The sequence below is a fragment of the Rhinopithecus roxellana genome, chromosome 1 (assembly GCF_007565055.1).
Source record: "Rhinopithecus roxellana isolate Shanxi Qingling chromosome 1, ASM756505v1, whole genome shotgun sequence".
NCBI classification, from domain to species: Eukaryota; Metazoa; Chordata; class Mammalia; order Primates; family Cercopithecidae; genus Rhinopithecus; species Rhinopithecus roxellana.
In genome coordinates this window covers 73,708,447-73,727,560 of record NC_044549.1, presented here as the reverse complement: position 1 = coordinate 73,727,560, position 19,114 = coordinate 73,708,447, and the positions used below count along the sequence as shown (strand labels likewise).

General features: G+C 44.2%; 1 protein-coding gene across 2 annotated transcripts in view; it reads left to right on the top strand.

Annotated features, from left to right (window-relative positions):
- Positions 1-5,346: 5,346 nt before the first annotated feature.
- LRIG1 (leucine rich repeats and immunoglobulin like domains 1) overlaps positions 5,347-19,114 on the top strand; it is a 125,737-nt gene continuing 111,969 nt past the window's right edge. For both annotated transcript variants that reach the window (XM_030924438.1, XM_010360827.2), the window contains exon 1: positions 5,347-6,196. In XM_030924438.1, the coding sequence (XP_030780298.1) occupies positions 5,979-6,196 (218 nt within the window). In that variant the 5' untranslated portion in view covers positions 5,347-5,978. The remainder of the gene's footprint in view (positions 6,197-19,114) is intronic.

Below are 19,114 nucleotides of genomic sequence, written 5' to 3'. Positions count from 1 at the left end.
TACAGGCATTAAGCCACTGTGCCCAGCCCAAAATAGATCTTTGGTGTCCACAGAACTGGTTTGGAATCTTGGCCCTGTCAGTTATTAGCTTGTGTGGCCTTAAACATTTTTCTTAGCTCCTACCTCACTGAAAAAAGTATATAAAGCACTTAACAACGTGAAAGACACATAAAAAGTGCTCCGTAAATGATAACTGATGTTATCATGTGACAGTGCTTTGAAAAATGTAAGGTATATGACTTCATAAAGATTATTATTATAAGTTATGATCAATGTGCTGTTCTTTATATACATTGAAGTGTTAGTTCTGAGTTGCTGGCAGTGAGGCATAAACTTTGATTCCTCCCTGCACTCGACCTCATGTACTTCCCGGAGTGACATTTGCAAAGGCAGTAGATTGGGAGAGAGGGGTGTGGTCTCTGGTGATGATGTAATTAGCCCATCCCATCATCATCACCGTCAAAGGTAAGGGACTGCCTCTTACAATGACCATCTCTCCAGAATCACAGTCTCAGAATTCTAAAATGCTCATACCTTTGATACATTTTTTTTCATCCTTTCAGTGAACCAGTAAACATTTCACATTCACAAGGCAAGGACAAGTGGCAAGGTTCTACTTTGTGTAGAAAGTGGACTCTAAAGGTTTTTGGCCCCTGTTGATGGTGCTCTGTGGAGGAGGGCAGAACCTGTGAAGGGTCACAGCTGAGCTGCAGGCAACAACCATTCTTGCTGTGGAACTGCAGCAGCTGCAGCTTGGCACTGTTTGGGCATTAACCAATATTTCAGTAGCCAGAGATTGCACAAGAAAACCACCTCCATCAAAGGCAAATGTTGGAATGGGGGATGGGGAGATCTCAAAATCTTTCTCTTTTTATATTCTATTCGCAGACTCATTAGCCTCTTCTCTTACCTTCTCCACCCATCCATCTCCTTGACAAGATTATTGCGAGGAAGGAGTTAATGAGTACACAGTTTTATTTTCCTTGGAAGAGAGATACAAAACAGGCTCAAAGCAGGGCTGTCATCACCCTGCAAGTCTTCAGGGGTTTTATAGGTAATTATTAACCCTTTGTCACATTCCCGGACAAGAAACTTTCCTGTTGAAAGAACCTGCTAAGATTTTCCATCTATATTATACATATGGGCTCTCAGTTTTTCAGAGTTAACAATTCAATAACACCTTGAAAACAATTACATGTATGTAGACCTAAACAGTTTATAATGCCCCTTGTGTCCTTTATCAAAATGATCCTTCTGTACTCACTCAGCACCCAGGTCAAGTACCACTATCCTTGTTTTCTATTTTTCTTTTATATATATATATTTTTTTGAGATGGAGTTTTGCTCTTGTCTCCCAGGCTGGAGTGCAATGGTGTGATGTCGACTCACTGCAACCTCTGCCTCCCAGGTTCAAGCGATTCTCCTGCCTTAGCCTCCTAAGTAGCTGGGACTATAGGTGTGTGCCACCACACCTGGCTAATTTTTGTATTTTTAGTAGAGATGAGGTTTCACTATGTTGGCCAGGCTGGTCTTGAACTCCTGACCTCAGGTGATCCACCCACCTCGGCCTCCCAAAGTGCTGGGATTACAGGTGTGAGCCACCGTGCCTGGACCCGTGTTTTCTATTTGAGAAAACTGAGGCTCCAAGAGAGAAAATGACTGACCAAAGGTTTAACGGATAACAAGGCCTGGCTGGAACCCAGCTCTCCTGAATGGTGCCCTAGTGCTTTTTTAATGTACTAAACGTAGTGTAAAATCTCACCTAACATTAAGAAAGCACCTCTGAATCTCAGCATTCTTTAAAACCACTAAAGACCACACCACCTAGAACTATAGCAAACTGGCACAAATTCAGTCCCCAGGAAGCTGTGTTTTTTTAAAAAAAAAAAAATCCCTATGGTTAACCTTCTTTCCTGTTATTTTGTTATTTGCTTCTCTCCCCAATAGATTTCTGGCTATTTAGATTTTGGGTTCCTCTCTCAAGCAGCGGGTTTAGGATGATTAACTGCTAGGGCTTCTGTAGTCAAGAGAGACCTGCAGAGATTCTCAATGGGGATTTGATTCCATGCTCTCCCTGGGGTAGATGAAAATGAACTGGAAAATCTAAAATTCCTGGATGACTCATTCAAGGAATAAGCATTTAAAATGATCAAAGTTGCACTGTGAGGAAAATAAGGACCTACAATACCCAAATCAACTGTTGCTCTGTGCTGAATGGACCAAGACTTGCACTTTTATGAGCAGGAACATAGATTCCCCTAGACATTGGCCATTCTTGTTGTTGAGATCTCCTTCATCTTAGGCGGTGGCTGCAGATGAATTCCCCCCTGAGCTGGATATCACTGCTCTCCAAGTTCACACTCTCATTGCAATCACAAGCAGGTTGCTAGTATGTGGGCAAACTTCCATACATGGTATGGGGAGCAGACATGACTTCATGCTTTGCTGTAGACGAGAGGAACTGCCAAGGCTCAGGCGCCCTGTCCCCCCAAGTGTGCCCTGGCTTTGGAATCCTTTTCTCTGGCTGCATGGTAACCAGACCACAAGGGATGCTTTAGATTTGTGGGCATTCCCTCACCTTGCATATTCTTGAATTCTATCCTCCAGAACACTAGGATTCCAAAAAAGCATCTCACAAGTACACCCATACACATTTGAAAAAAACATTTTACAAGAATTACCCATTTTTATAGTACTAGAAATGAGACAAACCTGAAAGATAATTTTAGGTCAGCATCTCAAGAGGTTCAGTCATTTCAATTCATTTTTGCTGCATATGCTGTTTTATTGTGGGGTGGGGACGCCGAGGATCTGACAGTTTCATTTCAGGAAACGGCTGTGGGTATTCTGCATTAAATTACTGTTTTGTGTTCTTTGGTCGTGAAAAACTTAAACACTGACCTAGAGAACTTCATAAATTTAAGGTCTTTTTAATTCCATTCCCCCTGCTTATTATTATTTTTACTAAAAGGGATAGAACAAAAGGACGTATTTCTTCTCGTCCAGATGGAAGGTATATGTATGTTTATGTGGATTACATATAAAACATAAAAGCTGGTTAAAGCTCTGGGTGGAATGGGTCAGGTGCAGCATTTTTCTGATAATCTTTCTTGGGAATTAGATTTGAAGTGATTTACCCACATATTTGAGTACTGCTTGGGGCATCACTGCTGAGATCATGCAAAAAAAAAAAAAAAAAAAAAATGAGGCACCATTATCTGAGAGCACAATGAATCAGAAAGGGAAGAAGGAAAAAGGGGAGGAAGGGATAGAAAGATTACATTTTGGCTAAATAAAAGAGGTGATCTTATGGCTAAGGGAAAGTTTAATACATTTAGTGTATCTCAATTAAAGCAAACCTCTTAGATTGTGTCAAAAATGGAATAAACCCTTTACTTTTTTTTTTTTTTTTTTGCTTTTTTTCCCCTAAGGAGCATCTTCTTCTCTTTACCTCCAACCCCACCCCACTTCCATAAAACACAACTCAGATTTAATGTTCTGGAGCAAATGTTTTTCAACAGACTTGACCTGCTTAATCTTCCTGACAATGTGCGCAGTTATGTTAGTAATTTGCATACTCTTGGAAAGGGATATGAGACACCAGCAAACCAAAACGCTCAGAGGGCAGCTATATGTCACAGTGGTAATCTTTTTCCTTTTTTCTCAATGTGTCCATGTCTGTGTGTCTGCTTTAACGTTACCATGTACTATCATAACACACAACTACTATGGTCTGATCTTTAAGAGCCAAAACTGGCCGGGCGCGGTGGCTCAAGCCTGTAATCCCAGCACTTTGGGAGGCCGAGACGGGCGGATCACGAGGTCAGGAGATCGAGACCATCCCGGCTAACACAGTGAAACCCCGTCTCTACTAAAAAAATACAAAAAACTAGCCGGGCGTGGTGGCGGGCGCCTGTAGTCCCAGCTACTTGGGAGGCTGAGGCAGGAGAATGGCGTGAACCCAGGAGGCGGAGCTTGCAGTGAGCTGAGATCCGGCCACTGCACTCCAGCCTGGGCGACAGAGCGAGACTCCGTCTCAAAAAAAAAAAAAAAAAAAAAAAAAAAAAAGAGCCAAAACTAGAAGCTTTGTAACTATTGTTTCTCCTTTAACCCCGTCCCTTACGAGTACACTATGGCTTCTCGAAAATCATTTTAAAAAGACTGATTAAAACAAAAACCCAACAACAACAACAACAACAACAACAACAAAGCAACCCCTTTATCAAATGCTGGAGCTTTTCTAGAAGTACCTTTCAACTCACTAGGGGCTGGGAAAGAGAGTGCACCTTTTTTTTTTTTTCTTTTTCTTTTTCTTTTTTTTGGAGACAGAGTTTCGCTCTGTCACCCAGGCTGGAATTCAGTAACAATTCAGTGACAAGTTTCTGCATATTGCAGCCTCCGCCTCCGGGGTTCAAGCGGTTCTCCTGTCTCAACATCCCGTAGCTGGGATTACAGGCGTGCACCACCACACCTGGCTAATTTTTGTATTTTTCTTTTTTAGTACAGACGTGGTTTTATTATGTTGGCCAGGCTGGTCTCGAATTCCTGACCTCAGGTGATCCGCCCGCCTTGGCCTCCCAAACTGCTGTGATTACAGGCGTGAGCCACCACTCCCAGCCGAGGGTGCACCTTTGAGACTAGGTTTCTGCAGCACACATTCATTTTGGTAATCAAGGACATATTGCTGGATTTAAAACGTGAAGAGCAAGTCAGGAGCAGATGCTCCAGGCTGTTCGAGGAGGAAGGGGACCACGCCTCATGAAATAACCAAGGATGTCCCAGTCAGGAAGAAATGTGTTAAGTTTTAAACCTGTGTCTTCGCTCTTGAAAAGCACCTGGAAAATGGACGAGGGTTTGCTTCTAATCTGCAGTCCTGCTTGCAGCCTGAGGAGGACGTAAAAAGCCTCGGGGCCAGACAGCTCCAAAATGGGGGCGTTACCCTCTTAACTTTCTCTCCTCCTCTAGACGCAGAGGGCATATCTTCACGCCTCCTTTCCCCAGCCCACGTCGCTGTTCTCCAACAACAACCTGCATGTCTCCTTTAAGAGGCGGGGGCATCCCTCCCGTTCTCCTCCCAGTCTCCCGCCCTTCACACCTTGGGTGGGAAAAGAGTGTGGGGGCGGGGTAGCCGGCAAAGCGGGAGGGGCAGGATCACGAAGAGCGCTCCAATGGCCCTCGAGGCTGGCCACGGTGGACTCCGGCAGCCAATGAGCAGCAGGCAGGGAGGCGTGGCGGGGCGCTGTTGCAAAGCGTCCAACGTGGGCCGGCAGGCGGCCGCGGGGAGCGGAGCCCAGGGGGTGTGTGCGGGAGAGCGGCCGGGGGCGGGGTCTGGGGGACTGGCCGGGGCTGGGCCGCGGGGAAGCAAGCAGCAACCGGCTGATTGTTCGGCCGCGAGGTCGGCGGGACTCTTGCTGCGCGGAGGAGCAGTGCGAAACCGAAGACTGCGCGCGCGCTCGCCCTCTGCCCGCGGCGCGCGGAGAGCGAGGCGCACGGGGACCTCCTAGCGCGGGGCCGGCCGCGCCGTCCAGCCCGGGGTCTACGGCTTTGCGCCCTGCACCGAGAGGAAGATGCCCGCCGGCAACGAGCTCGGGCTGCGGGGCTGAACGCCTGCCTTCCAGGCGCAGCGGCAGCACTGCCCTCGGCCGGTGTCTGTAGCGGCACTCGGCGTGCGCCAGGCGACGAGGAGCTCAGCCTGGGTACGCCCTGCCCGAATCGGCAGAGTTCGCAGCGAGCGCGGGCGGGCCGGCCGACCCGGATGGGCGCGGGGTTTGCGGCCCCTGCCGGGTGCTGCGGAGTGGCCCGGGCATCGGGAGCCCGCTGAGTGCCGGAGCCGCGGCCTCAGAGAGAACTTGGGGCGGGGACATGCCCCGGCGCGGAGTCTAGAGCCGAGCGGAGCGCCCCGCGGGCCCGCCCGCGTCTGCGGCCGTTCGGGTCCTCACGGTCCCCGCGCCCGGAGTTCGCAGCGCGCTCCAGACAAGATGGCGCGCCCGGTCCGGGGAGCGCTCGGGGCCCCGCGCCGCTCGCCTTGCCTTCTCCTTCCCTGGCTGCTGCTGCTTCGGCTGGAGCCGGCGACCGCCGCGGCCGGCCCACGGGCTCCCTGCGCGGCCGCCTGCACTTGCGCTGGGGACTCGGTGGACTGCGGTGGGCGCGGGCTGGCGGCGCTGCCCGGGGACCTGCCCTCCTGGACTCGGAGCCTGTGAGTGCCGCCCTTTCTGCTCTCCTTGCACCACGGGGCTCTGTCACTTGGGGACGGGGCGGCGGGGGTTCGTACTCAGGGAGGGGGTGTGGACTGGGTTGTGTGTATGGAGTTGTGCGTGCTGGAAGACTGTCAGCTTGGGTTGGCGGAGGGGAGACCCTGCGTGGAGGTCCGGGGGAGTAGGCGTGCGAGAGAGCCTGGAGGAGAAGAGCATGCCTGGTGAGGTCTGGAGACGAGCGAGCGTGGGTCGTAGAGGTTTTGGGGGTTAGCCAGCACGCGTCGTGCGGGCCGTCTGGGAGTTAGCGAGTGGGAATCTGGAGCTGAGTGTGTTTGCGGATGAGTGGGTGGGAAACGTTTGGAGCAGAGTGTGAAGAAGTCTGCGTGGGGGTCTGTGGGTGCGTTTCCTTTTCCTCTGCTGTAATCCAACTCTTTGGTGTCTGAGCTCCTTGATTTTCCAGTGGATAATGAATGAAGGTGACTCTTGGCTCCAATCTTTCGTTTACATTATTTATTAGTTGATAGTGTGTGTAGCCGTCTCCTGATCCCCAAAGACCGTGGTGGCCTGACTTGCCTTTCTGCGGGGCAGAAGGCAGTCTTCCCCCGAGGACCCCTGAGTTAGAGGGCTTTGACAGTTCCTGGCGACCTGTGAGTGCTGGGAGTTTGTCCTTTTCCGCCTGGTTGGCATACGAAACTCTGTTCCAGACCCTTCCTGTGTGTTCCCTGGGGCCCCATTGGGCTTGCTGATCCAGTGGGGTGGGGCCCACCCTCATGAGTCTCTCCTCCATAAATGGTGCAAATGAGTTTTGGAGTAATGCTGCTTCAGGAGAGGGTGCCGGAGTCTTGGCTGATTTAAGCAATTTGTTTCACCCGAAAGAGGCTCTTTTCTGTGCTGTCAGGATGTGGGCATATTTAGGACTTAGTGGGACACTTCTTACAGGAGATTTGGCAGGAAAAAAAGGCATTAGACTTCTGTAAACATGGTAGAATAGAATAGCCCTCTTTTACTTCTAAAAAAAATCTGGTCCATGAGTCAAATCCTGTTCAGTTATCGGTAATTAGCATCTCTGTAGAACTATTAGTACCTTTCCAGAAAAGGCCTAGCTTAAATAGTCCGCATTTCAGTTGAATAATTGGACATTTTTCCTAGAACATAGGAAAGGCACAGTAGTAACCTCAGGCATGACTATGGCTGTTTTAAAAGGAGAAAACTGGTGTCACAAGTTGTAACCAGCACCTGTGGCTTGATTGAAGAAAATGTGGCCTGGGTTCTGAAGAGAAAAAAAGTTAATTCCTATTAAATGTGGCTTGATTGAAGAAAATGTGGACTGGGTTCTGAAGGGGTTCTGAAGGGAAGAAAAGTTAATTCCTTTTAAATGTAAAGATCCTGTACCTCTCAAAATGGGGCACGAATCTTTAAGTTGGCCCCAGACACTGCTCCATCAACAAGTACTACAGAGTTCTGAAGATGACCAGGACCCTTTAGTTACAGTTAGATTTTCAATATCTACTTCTTCTATGGAATTTACTGAGTTAGTGAAAATCAGTGATCGTAGGGTGGAGGCAGAGCTGTGTTAAGTATTGGGAGATAGAGCCCAGTATTGTCCTTAGGTAGTATCTTATTTAGTCTGGGGTATTGTGATTTTTCCCTTATATATGGTAGGTTTTTTTTTAAATTGAATCATGTGGGCAGAATCAGATTAACTTATTAAGTGTTCACCTGTTGGAAGAGTGACTCCCAATGCCATGTGTCAGTGGCATTGTGGGGAAGGCATTTAGTTCCACAGCAGTAACTTCCCAGAGAGGACAGGGTGTCCTCTTATTTGCACTTTCCTATGGTCACAAGATCCACTTTGCCTTGCCCTTTAATTTTTGGAGCAAACATACTGGTTATTTCTTTAGGCTTTCTGTTGCCTAGGAGTGACATTTCACATGGCATAAATACCTTCAGAATTGAAGTTCTTCTCTTTTACTCACACATTTGATGATTGATAAATACCAAAGTGGGTATTTTAAGCATCAGTAGACTTTAATATACTGATTATGGTGTTGACTGATTCGATTTTAAGATACGAGCAGCGTGATTTCTGGTTAGTATGTAGCAACACAGTGAGCAGTACAAAATGGCTATCCTTTGAAAAATAGTTGTGAAATTATCTTATTTCTGATTAAGGGCAAATCAAGCAAATGTGTTCTTTTTTTCTAGACTTCAGACTTCTGAATTTAAATCATTAGTCTCCATGAGTCTTATTCTGGAATTTCCATAAGAGTATTTATATGGTTTATATTCCTGGCTGAGATTCAGCAAAACTTTAGGGGAGAAAGTGTCTGTATATGATATAATGAAATATCTTATAGTTTCACCAAGTTGACACGCTCTAAGCCCACAGTGTCTAGAAAATGCTTTGAGCTAGTTTATAAACCCATGAACTAGATTTACTGCAGCTAATTCAAACAACTTCAGGCTGTGGGTTTGAGATAGCAGGGGACCTGTGGCTTTATGGGACTTCTTTTTTTTTCTTTTGTAAACAGTGCATCTAATGTGGAAGTTGCTTCTAGGCCTATTATAAGAAAAGGAAAACTTTAAATAGTGGATGTCAATGCAGTGTGAATAGAAGAAACAGAATGGAGCTGATAATCGGTGAATTTCTGGGGCCTGAGGATAACTTATTCAGCACAATAGCTTATAGTTGTAGTAGTCAAGCCATAATTTGAGTCTCCCAGCCCATTACGTAGGTGAGATTGGCATGGTCCAACTAGCACATTCATAAATAGCACCAAGCCACTGCCAAGCCTTATTCCAGCTTCCCAGAACCTGAGAAGAAGTTGAACTTCTTAGAACTCAGATACTTGCTTTCTTTGAAATTATTTTTGAGAGCATGGCTTCAGGAGCTGTTTAAAAAGTATTAAACACAGTTTGCCTTAGACTCTTACCTGTGCCATACATTTGAGCAGTGTTTAATCACAAAATGTTGCTAGTTTCAGTGTTCTAAGAGCTGAATGGTAGCCCATTGGGATTGGGATTAGGAAGGCCGGCAGGCCCCAGAGGAAGAACAAACCCTGATTTTTGTTCTCAGTGTGGAGCAAAGATGACAGAGCATTCAAATGCAAGGATATTCACAAAAGTGTATACCAAGTGTGGTTGTCCTAAGCCACATAAGATGAGTTTATTGATTTGGATCTCTTTGTACTATGTGTTTGCAATACCAAATCAGTTAGCTTAAATCTAACCTTGCCAGTTTTGGCAAAGAAGTGGTGCTTATGATTACATTAGACAATAAACACCAACTGTGGTTGCCATTGTACTTGTGAAGCAAAAAGGGCCTTTGTCTTTCAAATTTTACAGCTGTGCTAGAAGGCCCAGGTGTGCAGGGTGTTGTGAATTAAGGGTTTGGAAAATACTGCCCGTCCTGTTTATGCAAATTAAATTTAAAGTGCAGATCACCAAATTGTTGCAGAACCTAACTGAGAGTCATGTTTTTTTTAAGTTGATTGTTGTATGGATGGTCCTGAAATATTTCCTTCTCCATATCACTTAAACTCAACAGACTTTGAACATCTTCCGATTTGTGGGACAGGGAAAGAGTTGTTTGGAATAGGGAGCATTTTAAATACAGGTTAATTGCCAAGAATACAGTCTGAAAGGTGCAAGTGCTCTTGGAGTTTCAGGGAGCTTTAACTTGAGCTGAGTCCTTTTCTCTTGCAACAAGTGTCTTCCCTCTTGGGGGGGAACTTGTCTGTTGCTAGCTGTCTGACAACTTTGAGTAAGGTGAGGTTTCTGGCAAATAATACTGGTTGTCGTGAGAAAAAGGCACACTGTTTAAGTCTTGCTGATATGAAATTGTGGCCATAATATCTACTTTTTGAGTACCGCTGAAGTGGGAAGTGTCCAGAGATCCCCAGCACCCAGTGTAAATTAACTCTGTATTGGCACACAATGTCCCTCTTGTCTTTAGGACATGTCAGAACTGTTCCTGCTCCGCTTTTCAAGGGACTGTTTTAAAAAGTAGTGTGTTGTCTTTTTGCATAATTATATTTGGTTACTAGATTTTACAAACTTTGGACTTCTGCATGTATCACCTGTAATTCTTGGAACCATCTTCAGAAAGATGAAGAAACGTTAAGTGTAGTGTGATGAGAGCTGGTTGCTAGTCGATGTCCTCATGTCCCATCTCCCCAGCTCTGCACCGAGCTGAAAGCTTCCCTCCCTCCAGCGTTAATTACTTTGCCTGGGTTCTCCCTGAAGCTTCCCTGAGTCCATTGGGACGGCCTCTGGCTGACCTTTCTCTCCCTCAGACACCATGATCACAATGAAAGGGCCTCTCCCGCTTCTGCAGGGGTGTCTCCTTGGTGCAAAGTCTTTTCAGCATCCTCTCTTTCAGGGTGGACAGGAATGCGGGAGAGAGCACTGGGGTTTTGTGTGACTTAACAATGCACCTGGCCCAGTGCTGTGCACCTGCTAAAGCCCTGAAGGTCTGTTAGATAGGAAAGCTGGGTGGAGGTTGTTTAAAATAGCCTATGGTTATTTAAAAAGTGGCATCCACAGGAGAGGGAAATGTAGAAGAGGGATTCATTGAATTGAAAGTTGTTATAAGCAGTAAAGAATGTTGGTTGTACCAGAGTCTTTTTTTTCTTCTTTTCCTTGTTTGTTTAAAACATAAAAGGGATTCCTCTGACCTACCCCATAGGTAGAAGGACTTTAAGTTTCAGGAGCAAGCCTAACTTTCAATTCCTTTTGAATGAGCTATGTGACATTTACTCACTGGGGACTTTCCCCCTCCTCAGTGACTGCAATTTGAAACCCTGGGGGTCTTTTAAAAGCGAAGGGGACTCTGGGCCTTGTTAATATTCAGAGCTGTTTACAATGGATGCAGTTTCAAAGGCTGAAGGCATTGTCTTGAGACAGGAGGGAGGAGGGGTGGGGGAAAAATTCCCAGGCAGGGAAGTGCAAATATCTAAAAATCTCCAAAGTTTACCAGCCTGTGGGAAATTTAGGGACCGTTACTGTTATTTTTTATGACTTAAGCAGGACACTGAGCCACTGGGGTTCATTCCGTGCACCTCATGGCTTCAGTTTTTGTATGTCAATTACGTGGTTATCTTTTGCTTTTGTTTCAAGTTAAAATGTGTAAATTGGTAAGAAACTCAGATCTTATCTCCTCTGCAAAGAAATAGAGGACTTTGAAGACCAGTGGTTAAAATTTTTATAGTAGTTTACCTCTGGGACTTGCATTTATGTTTTGCTCAGATAATTTAATATAGCTGCACAGTTTAGAAGAGCAGTCCTGACTGACCAATTAATTGTCCAATTGTGACTAGGACTGAGAAGTTTTTTGCTGAAGTACTTGATACATGACCGTTGTTATTAAACAGAATGAATAGATCAATAAAGATTGCAGAAAAAATTTGCAGTTTATTGATGGTCTAATTTCTAATTGAAAGTTGGCAATGTGTGTCTTTTTTTTTGTAGGGGGTGGTGGGTATGTTTGTGAACTTTTCTTACACAAAGACTTTTTGCTTTAAATATTCCTATACTCTTATATATTTTGTATTTGTTATCAGTGGTTTTACCCAAGCACTTTATGCATAGTCTTTTGAAACACAAGTTATAACTTCAATCTGTTCATAGAAGTCATTCAGTTTTTTAAGCTGTTTCTCCATTTCACTGGGTTTTATACTTTTCATTTCCTGCTTTTAGTTCTTTATATCTTCTAAGTGGGCATTTGGTACCCAGCTGTCCCCTGGTCTCCATTTGGGTCATTGATTAGGGGAGAGAATGGGTGAGGATAAAGCTTTCCTCACCTTTACTATGTTAAATATGTAGGGACCCTTGCCCCTAGTGGTCACGCCCAGCTCACACTCTTCATTAAAGAGTGGTAAAGAGGTTGAAAGTTAATTCTGTGGTCCATCCCTGGCACCTCCGGTCTACAGCTACATGTGTGATTTTGGGCAAACCTCTTCATGTCTAAAAAGACAGAAAAATACTCTATCTTATAGAAGTTGTGAGGACAAAGTTAGATAATGCCTGTATTTAGCTAGGTTCCTCAACAGGGATCCATCAACTTTATGATGATGCTGGAGCCCAATTTGAAGGTTAAAGACCTCAGTAGCTCCAATTTATTATCCTGTCTCACAGCCAGTCTCTCCAAGCCAGATAGATTCCTTCCTTCCTTCCTTCCTTCCTTCCTTCCCTTCCTTCCTTCCTTCCTTCCTTCCTTCCTTCCTTCCTTCCTTCCTTCCTTCCTTCCCTTTCCTTTCCTTTCCTTTCCTTTTCCTTTTTTTCTTTTCTTTCTCTTTCTTTCCTTTTTCTCTTTCTCCATTTCTTTCCTTTTTTTCCCCTCCCTCCCTCCCTTCCTTCCTTCCTCTCTTCCTCTTTCTTCCTTTCTTTCTCTTTCTTCCTCTCTCTCTTCCTTTCTTCTTTCGACGGGGCCTCACTCTGTTGCCCAGGCTGGAGTGCAGTGGTGCAATTAAGACTCACTGCAGCCTCAGCCTCGTGGGCTCAAGCAGTCCTCCCATCTCAGTTGCATGAGTAACTGAGACTACAAGGCTCAGGCTGCCACACTCAGCTTCCAAGCCAGATTGCTGGTGACAAAGGCTTTCCTGGAAAATGTTTACCTTTGTGCTATGAAGAAGTCTTTTGGGGTGGGAAGAAGGCAGCCTTCTCCTGTGAGTTTTGGTGATACATATGAAGCAGCCTTCTCCCATGGGTTTCTGGTGATATGTATGAAGTGCCACAAGTGAACTTCACGTACCCTTAGCCAAACAGGCAGGAAGCTGTGAACAGTTGCAACAGATTATATAATTAGCAAAAATTATTGAGGTATTTTATAAATCTATTCCAGTTGTACAAATAGTTATGTCTGTTTAGCACTATCCTTTTGGAAGGGAGGCAGGTATGGGAAGGCGGCAGGGAAGTGAGAGGCCCTTAAACTAATCATTTTATCCTATTATTTCCCAGGGTTTCATTGAAACTGAACCCTACCAAGATGCAAGTAGCACCTCTCAGTCAATAGCTTGGAAAAATGCAGGTGTGCTCTTCCAAACAGGGTTAAGTTGCAGAGGGCTGGCTGAATCCTCACTGTATCCACTTCTCGTTGGAAAACCTTGAGGGAGGAGGAGGAGGGAGGACAGGAGACAATTGTGGAGTTGTATGCAGAGAACATTTTTCATTTGTTTTGGTCTGTTTGGAATTGCATAGGAACTTTGTAGGGGACGCAGGTGGGGAACACAGGGTCATTTGAGGCATCTGGCAAGAATGCCACCTGAAAAGCCGTTTACTGTTTGCTATCACTCCTTGTGCACCTGTACCTGAGTTCCTTCCTCAGTGAATGGCCATAATTCACAGCCTTGCCCACATGAACGGCCACGATTGTTTGCGTCTTTATTACTATTTAATCTAGCATAACCGGTAAGACCCATTGTGCGAACAACCAATCTGTTCATTTTTGCAAGTCCTAATACATTTTGGTTGCCTTATGAACCAGGATGCAGGTTCTAATTACTGCTTGTTCAGTTTGTTTTGGCAAAAGGTGACGTTTACAGGATTTAAAGAAAGCATGGCCTCTTTTTAAGTGTTTTGAGTTGATTAGTTTTTGAACTTTTATGGTGCATGGATCTCTAATCTTTTATGATCTGCATTCTCAAGATCTCACATTAGGAAGAAAATGAAGGAAATGAGTGAAGGTCTCTCTTAGAAGCAGGATTAGCTGGACTTTGATAAACACATGAACATAATGCAGGGGTTTTCTTTTTTTTTTTAGCTGATTAGAAAAAACAACAACTCACAACTTTATTTTCTAAGACTCCTTTATGCAGCGTTTAACAGCTCCCCCTCCCTGTTTTGCTCCTTCCACCAATTTATAATTTGCCATTCAAATAATTTACTGCTTATCTTAGTCAAAACATACCTTGCACTGAAATTCTTTTCTTCCGAATTACCTACCTGATGATAACCTGTTAGATACAATGAGAAGGATTTAACACTTCTGAATTGGGGGATAGATAATCTTGCTGTTGTTTCAAATCTTGTAGTTCCAGTGCGCTTTTGTTTGAAAGCATTTGTCTCTCAAGCATTAGCACTTTGGGCTGGATAACAAAAAATGAACAGGCTGGGCTCTGCTTAGTGAAAACTTACAACTGATTAGGAAGCAGGCTGTTGCAGATACAGCTTCTTTTTCTTGTGAGATGATCTTAAATACATAGTTTTTAGAAAAAATTTTGAATTAAGGGAACATTTGATACACAGCCAGGTAGTTTAAATAAACTAACTCACTTCTGTTGCTATGGAGTGTTTTTTCTTATAATTATGGAGAAACATAAATATTACACAAGTGGACAGAATAATGTAATGAACTCTAGGTACCTGTCACTCACCTTCAACAATCATCAACTGTCTTATTTAATCTATTTCCCAATATGCTTCTGCCCTTCCATGTTATTTATTTTTTGGAAATAAAGGCATATCATTCATATACACCATGGAATACTATGCAGCCTTAAAAAAGGATGAGTTTGTGTCCTTTGTAGGGACATGGATGCAGCTGGAAACCATCATTCTCAGCAAACTATCGCAAGGACAGAAAACTAAACACCGCATGTTCTCACTCATAGGTGGGAGCTGAACAATGAGATCACTTGGACTCAGAAAGGGGAACATCACACACCGGGGCCTATTATGGGGAGGGGGGAAGGGGGAGGGATTGCATTGGGAGTTATACCTGATGTAAATGACGAGTTGATAGGTGCTGACGATTTGATGGGTGCAGCACACCAACATGGCACAAGTATACATATGTAACAAACCTGCACATTATGCACATGTACCCTAGAACTTAAAGTATAATAATAAAAAGAAAAAAAGAAAGGAAAAAAAGGCGTATCATTTTATCTGCAAATGTGTAGTTTTTTTTTTTTTAATTAACAGCTTTATTGAGGTGTAATTTATATACCATACTATTTACTGTAGGGTGGTTTTCAGAAATTGGAAGTTTTGAAAAAATTGACATTCATTTTAACTGTGTTTTTCCAAAAGGCGTTTTGGTAAGCTATATATTTACAGAATGTTTATTGGGCACATACTATGTGCACCCTAGTTTATATGTTCTCAAAATACAGATTTTTTTTTCTTTTGTAGGAGGTGTTTAGCAAGCTCTTTTGTGCTAGTCGTTTGCCAGAATGTGCAATTCTGATTAACCTTCCACTTTCTCCACATAGCTCTTACTTGGGAGGTTTCTACCAGGCTATTAATTGTTGATTAAAATCCATTAGTGAACAAACATAATTAGAAATGGACTAGATCATTTAAAAAGTGATGTCTCAGATACTGTTGTTTAGTAGAGGAATAATTAGCCATTGGTTGTAGTTAAGTCATGAGTCTGAATTGAGTTAACTATTGTTTACTTCGTAAGGCCTGACCCTCCAGCTGTGGCTACTTGAGGCTGCTTTAAATAGACTTAGAGGCAGCCTGTAAGAAAATCCTCAAAAAGCAAAGAACTAGGTTCCTGGAACCCTCTGTGCTTGATTTAAACTTCACACAGATTTGAAAATGCTTTCTCCAAATAGCTGCTGAAAGGTTTGTTTTATTTTATAAAAGTCCATAGTTTAATTTCTCCTCAGTCTGGTACTTTGTTGGTGAGGGGGCTCCTTTAGAATGGATTTTGTGCTAGCTGCAGCTTCATTTAGGAATCTGAATGGGAATTACTAGTCCTCCAAATTCCATTCACTTTATCCTAGTTTTTGGAGTGACTTCCATCTTCTATCTGTGAAAATCAAATTCCAGGTAGATTGTGGAGTGTTCAGTGGCTTTAAAAGCTGTCCAACATGGTCAGGTTAAACTGGTGGATCTATGAAGCTTAATTAAATTTATATGATATCCGATTAGACACCATTTACAGTGGGTTCTCTGTTTAGAAAAGTGGAAGCACACTCCAGTGCATGTTTTTAAATTATGGGGCAGAAAAGCTTAGTATTGAGAGAGACGATGAAATTTAGTGCTGTTTTGCAAATTGGGAGAACACCGTTCTTTCATCTGGTTTTAGCAGTGTATTGGTACCTTGACCCAGCATCATGCCTCCGCCTTAGTTTTCGTTTTATTTTTAATTAAGAAGAACTTCTCTGTGTGTCTGTGGTTTCCTCCCTCCACCTGGGCTGGTGTGAGTTTCTGGCACACAAGCTCAGAGCTTGCAAAACTTATAAACAGTCAGAAGAGCTCGTTGCTTCCAGGAAGTGGACTGTTGATGCAATGAAGTGATGGATGCAGAGGCTGCCCCTGGAAAGGACCAGGGTTTCCTTCCATCTTGGAGGAGGGGAGATCCAGAAAACAAGCTGACATGCCCTGTAGTTATTAAGGTCTGCCTCATCCCAAATTCCTCTGATTGTTTTCTCAGATTTGGAGTCTGTGTAGGACTCTTCGCTTTGGGTGGTTTGGCCTTATCCAGGGCTGTGCTTTACCCATTAGAAAAATCAGAGTCTTCTATGGAGATTTTTGGATTTTTTCACAAGGGCATTTGAAACAATACTTAGAAATGAGTAAATTATACTCAGTTCCTTACTATCTTAAAGATTGCTGACCTTATTATTTACTTGGGGGGAACTTTATGAGAAGTCTTGGTGCTCAGAACGTCTTTCTGGACAGAAAGGAGACCACGTTTTCACGGAGTTTCTTAAAGGGGTGCTTGACCAAAGAGGCATAAAAATGATTTACCTGAGAGGAAAAAATTAATTTTCTTAAAGTCATAAAAGTGGGGATGTGGTAGAATGGGAAACTAGCTCATGGCGGGGCCTTAGGAGACGGGGTTTTGTCCTAGCTCTGCCACTGATTGGCAGCATAACTTTGGGCTAGTCACTTAATTTCCTGTCTGTAAAGGGATGTATAACTTCTAAGACCTCTCATTTTTAGGTTCATGATTGTATTCTAATTGAAGCAAAAAGGGAGTAAACTTTCATTGGATGGTAAGAATTAGTAAATTGATCTGTGTCTAGGATACTTACTTAAACATTCTTTGTGTGTGTGTGTTTTTGTGTGTATGTGTGTGTGAGAGAGAGAGAGATACACACAGGGTCCCATTCTGTCACCCAGGTTGGAGTGCAGTGGCGATCCTCCCGCTTAAGTCTACCAAGTAGCTAGGACTACAGGCACTTGCCACCACACCTGGCAAGTTTTTTTTTTTTTTTTTTTCTGAGACGGAGTCTTGCTCTGTTGCCCAGGCTGGAGTACAGTGGCACAATCTCGGCTCACTGCAAGCTCTGTCTCCCGGGTTCACGCCATTCTCTTGCCTCAGCCTCCCAAGTAGCTGGGACTACAGGCATCCGCCACCACGCCTTGCTAATTTTTTGTATTTTTTTTTAGTAGAGATGGGGATTCACCATGTTAGCCAGGATGGTCTCGATCTCCTGACCTCGTGCTCCGCCTGCTTCGGCCTCCCAAAGTGCTGGGATTACAGGCATGAGCCACCGCACCCGACCATACCTGGCTAGTTTTTATTTTTTGTAAAGATGGGGTCTTGCTATGTTGCCCAAACTGGTCTTGATCTCCTGGGCTCAAGCGATCATCCTGCCTTGGCCTCCCAAAGTGCTGGGATTACAGACGTGAGCTACCATGCTGGGCCAGTGTTTGCTACTTCTGAGTGAAATTCTCAGATGGATACCATAAGCAGCAAAGAGAAAAAAGGGTGTGTGCATGCAGTCTCAATGAGGGACCCTTTTGTGAGCCTTTAGATGTTATTGAGGAGGAGTGAATACTCAACAAAGAAAGGGGTGCTTTCCTTCATTTTTACCTCCTTTTTCCCTCTGGCCCAAAGAAAACTATGGAGATTGGTGCAGATCCACTTTAGATCTTTGATTTAGCTTTTTAAGAACTTACATAAAAATTTAAAAAGAAAAACAGGAAAATAAATTACAGGCATGTTTTCCCAAAGGGATTTTCTCAGGGCCACTGCAGGCAGCATCTTTCTCAGGCAGTCCTTCAATGAATACTTGCGATAAGTAAAGTTGTAAGTGATGCTGAGAAACTGCCTTAAGGACTGGATGGGCCGCCTGTCACATTCTATAGTCACGGCCACAGGAAGGGCAGCTACTCACTGCACTGCCTGTTCTTTCTGGGCCAGCTTGCCATCCCTTTTACCGGGGAGATCTTTCGTGTATCCCTTTCAAGGTGGAAACTCAGCCAATTAACGTATACAGCCTAGTGGCTTCTTTTTTTTTTTTTTTTTTTTTTGAGACGGAGTCTCACTCTATCGCCCAGGTTGGAGTGCAGTGGTGTGATCTCAGCTCACTGCAACCTCGGCCTTCCCGGCTCAAGTGATTCTCTTGCCTCAGCCTCCCAAATAGCTGGGATTACAGGCGCCTGCCACCAAGCCAGACTAATTTTTTGTTTGTTTGTATTTTTAGTAGAGACAGGGTTTTACCATGTTGACCAGGGTGGTTTTGAACTCATGACTGACCTCAAGTGATCCACCCATCTCAGCCTCCCAAAGTGCTAAGATTACAGGCGTGAGCCCCCGCACCCGGCTGCGGCTTCTTTTTCTAATTTTGAAGTCTGACTCCGTTTTTGGCCAAATTCATATTAAATTTGCATTGGTTACCTCTTAGTTACACATAGTTTTTGAAAATCTTGACCATTATGACAGTAATTGGACTCTTTAAAATATTTACAGAGAATCTAGAAGCTTTTATTTTCTTTGTTCTGGATGTCCACTTTTCCTCCACGTGGAATTTGTTAGTGCCTTCAGTGGAAATTCTTGGGCTTTTCTCTTCCTTCCGCTCATTCTTTATCATGTAAATTTTCTTTTCTTTTTTTTTTTGAGACGGAGTCTCCGTCTGTTGCCCAGGCTAGAGTGCAGTGGCCAGATCTCAGCTCACTGCAAGCTCCGCCTCCCGGATTCACACCATTCTTCTCCCTCAGCCTCCCGAGTAGCTGGGACT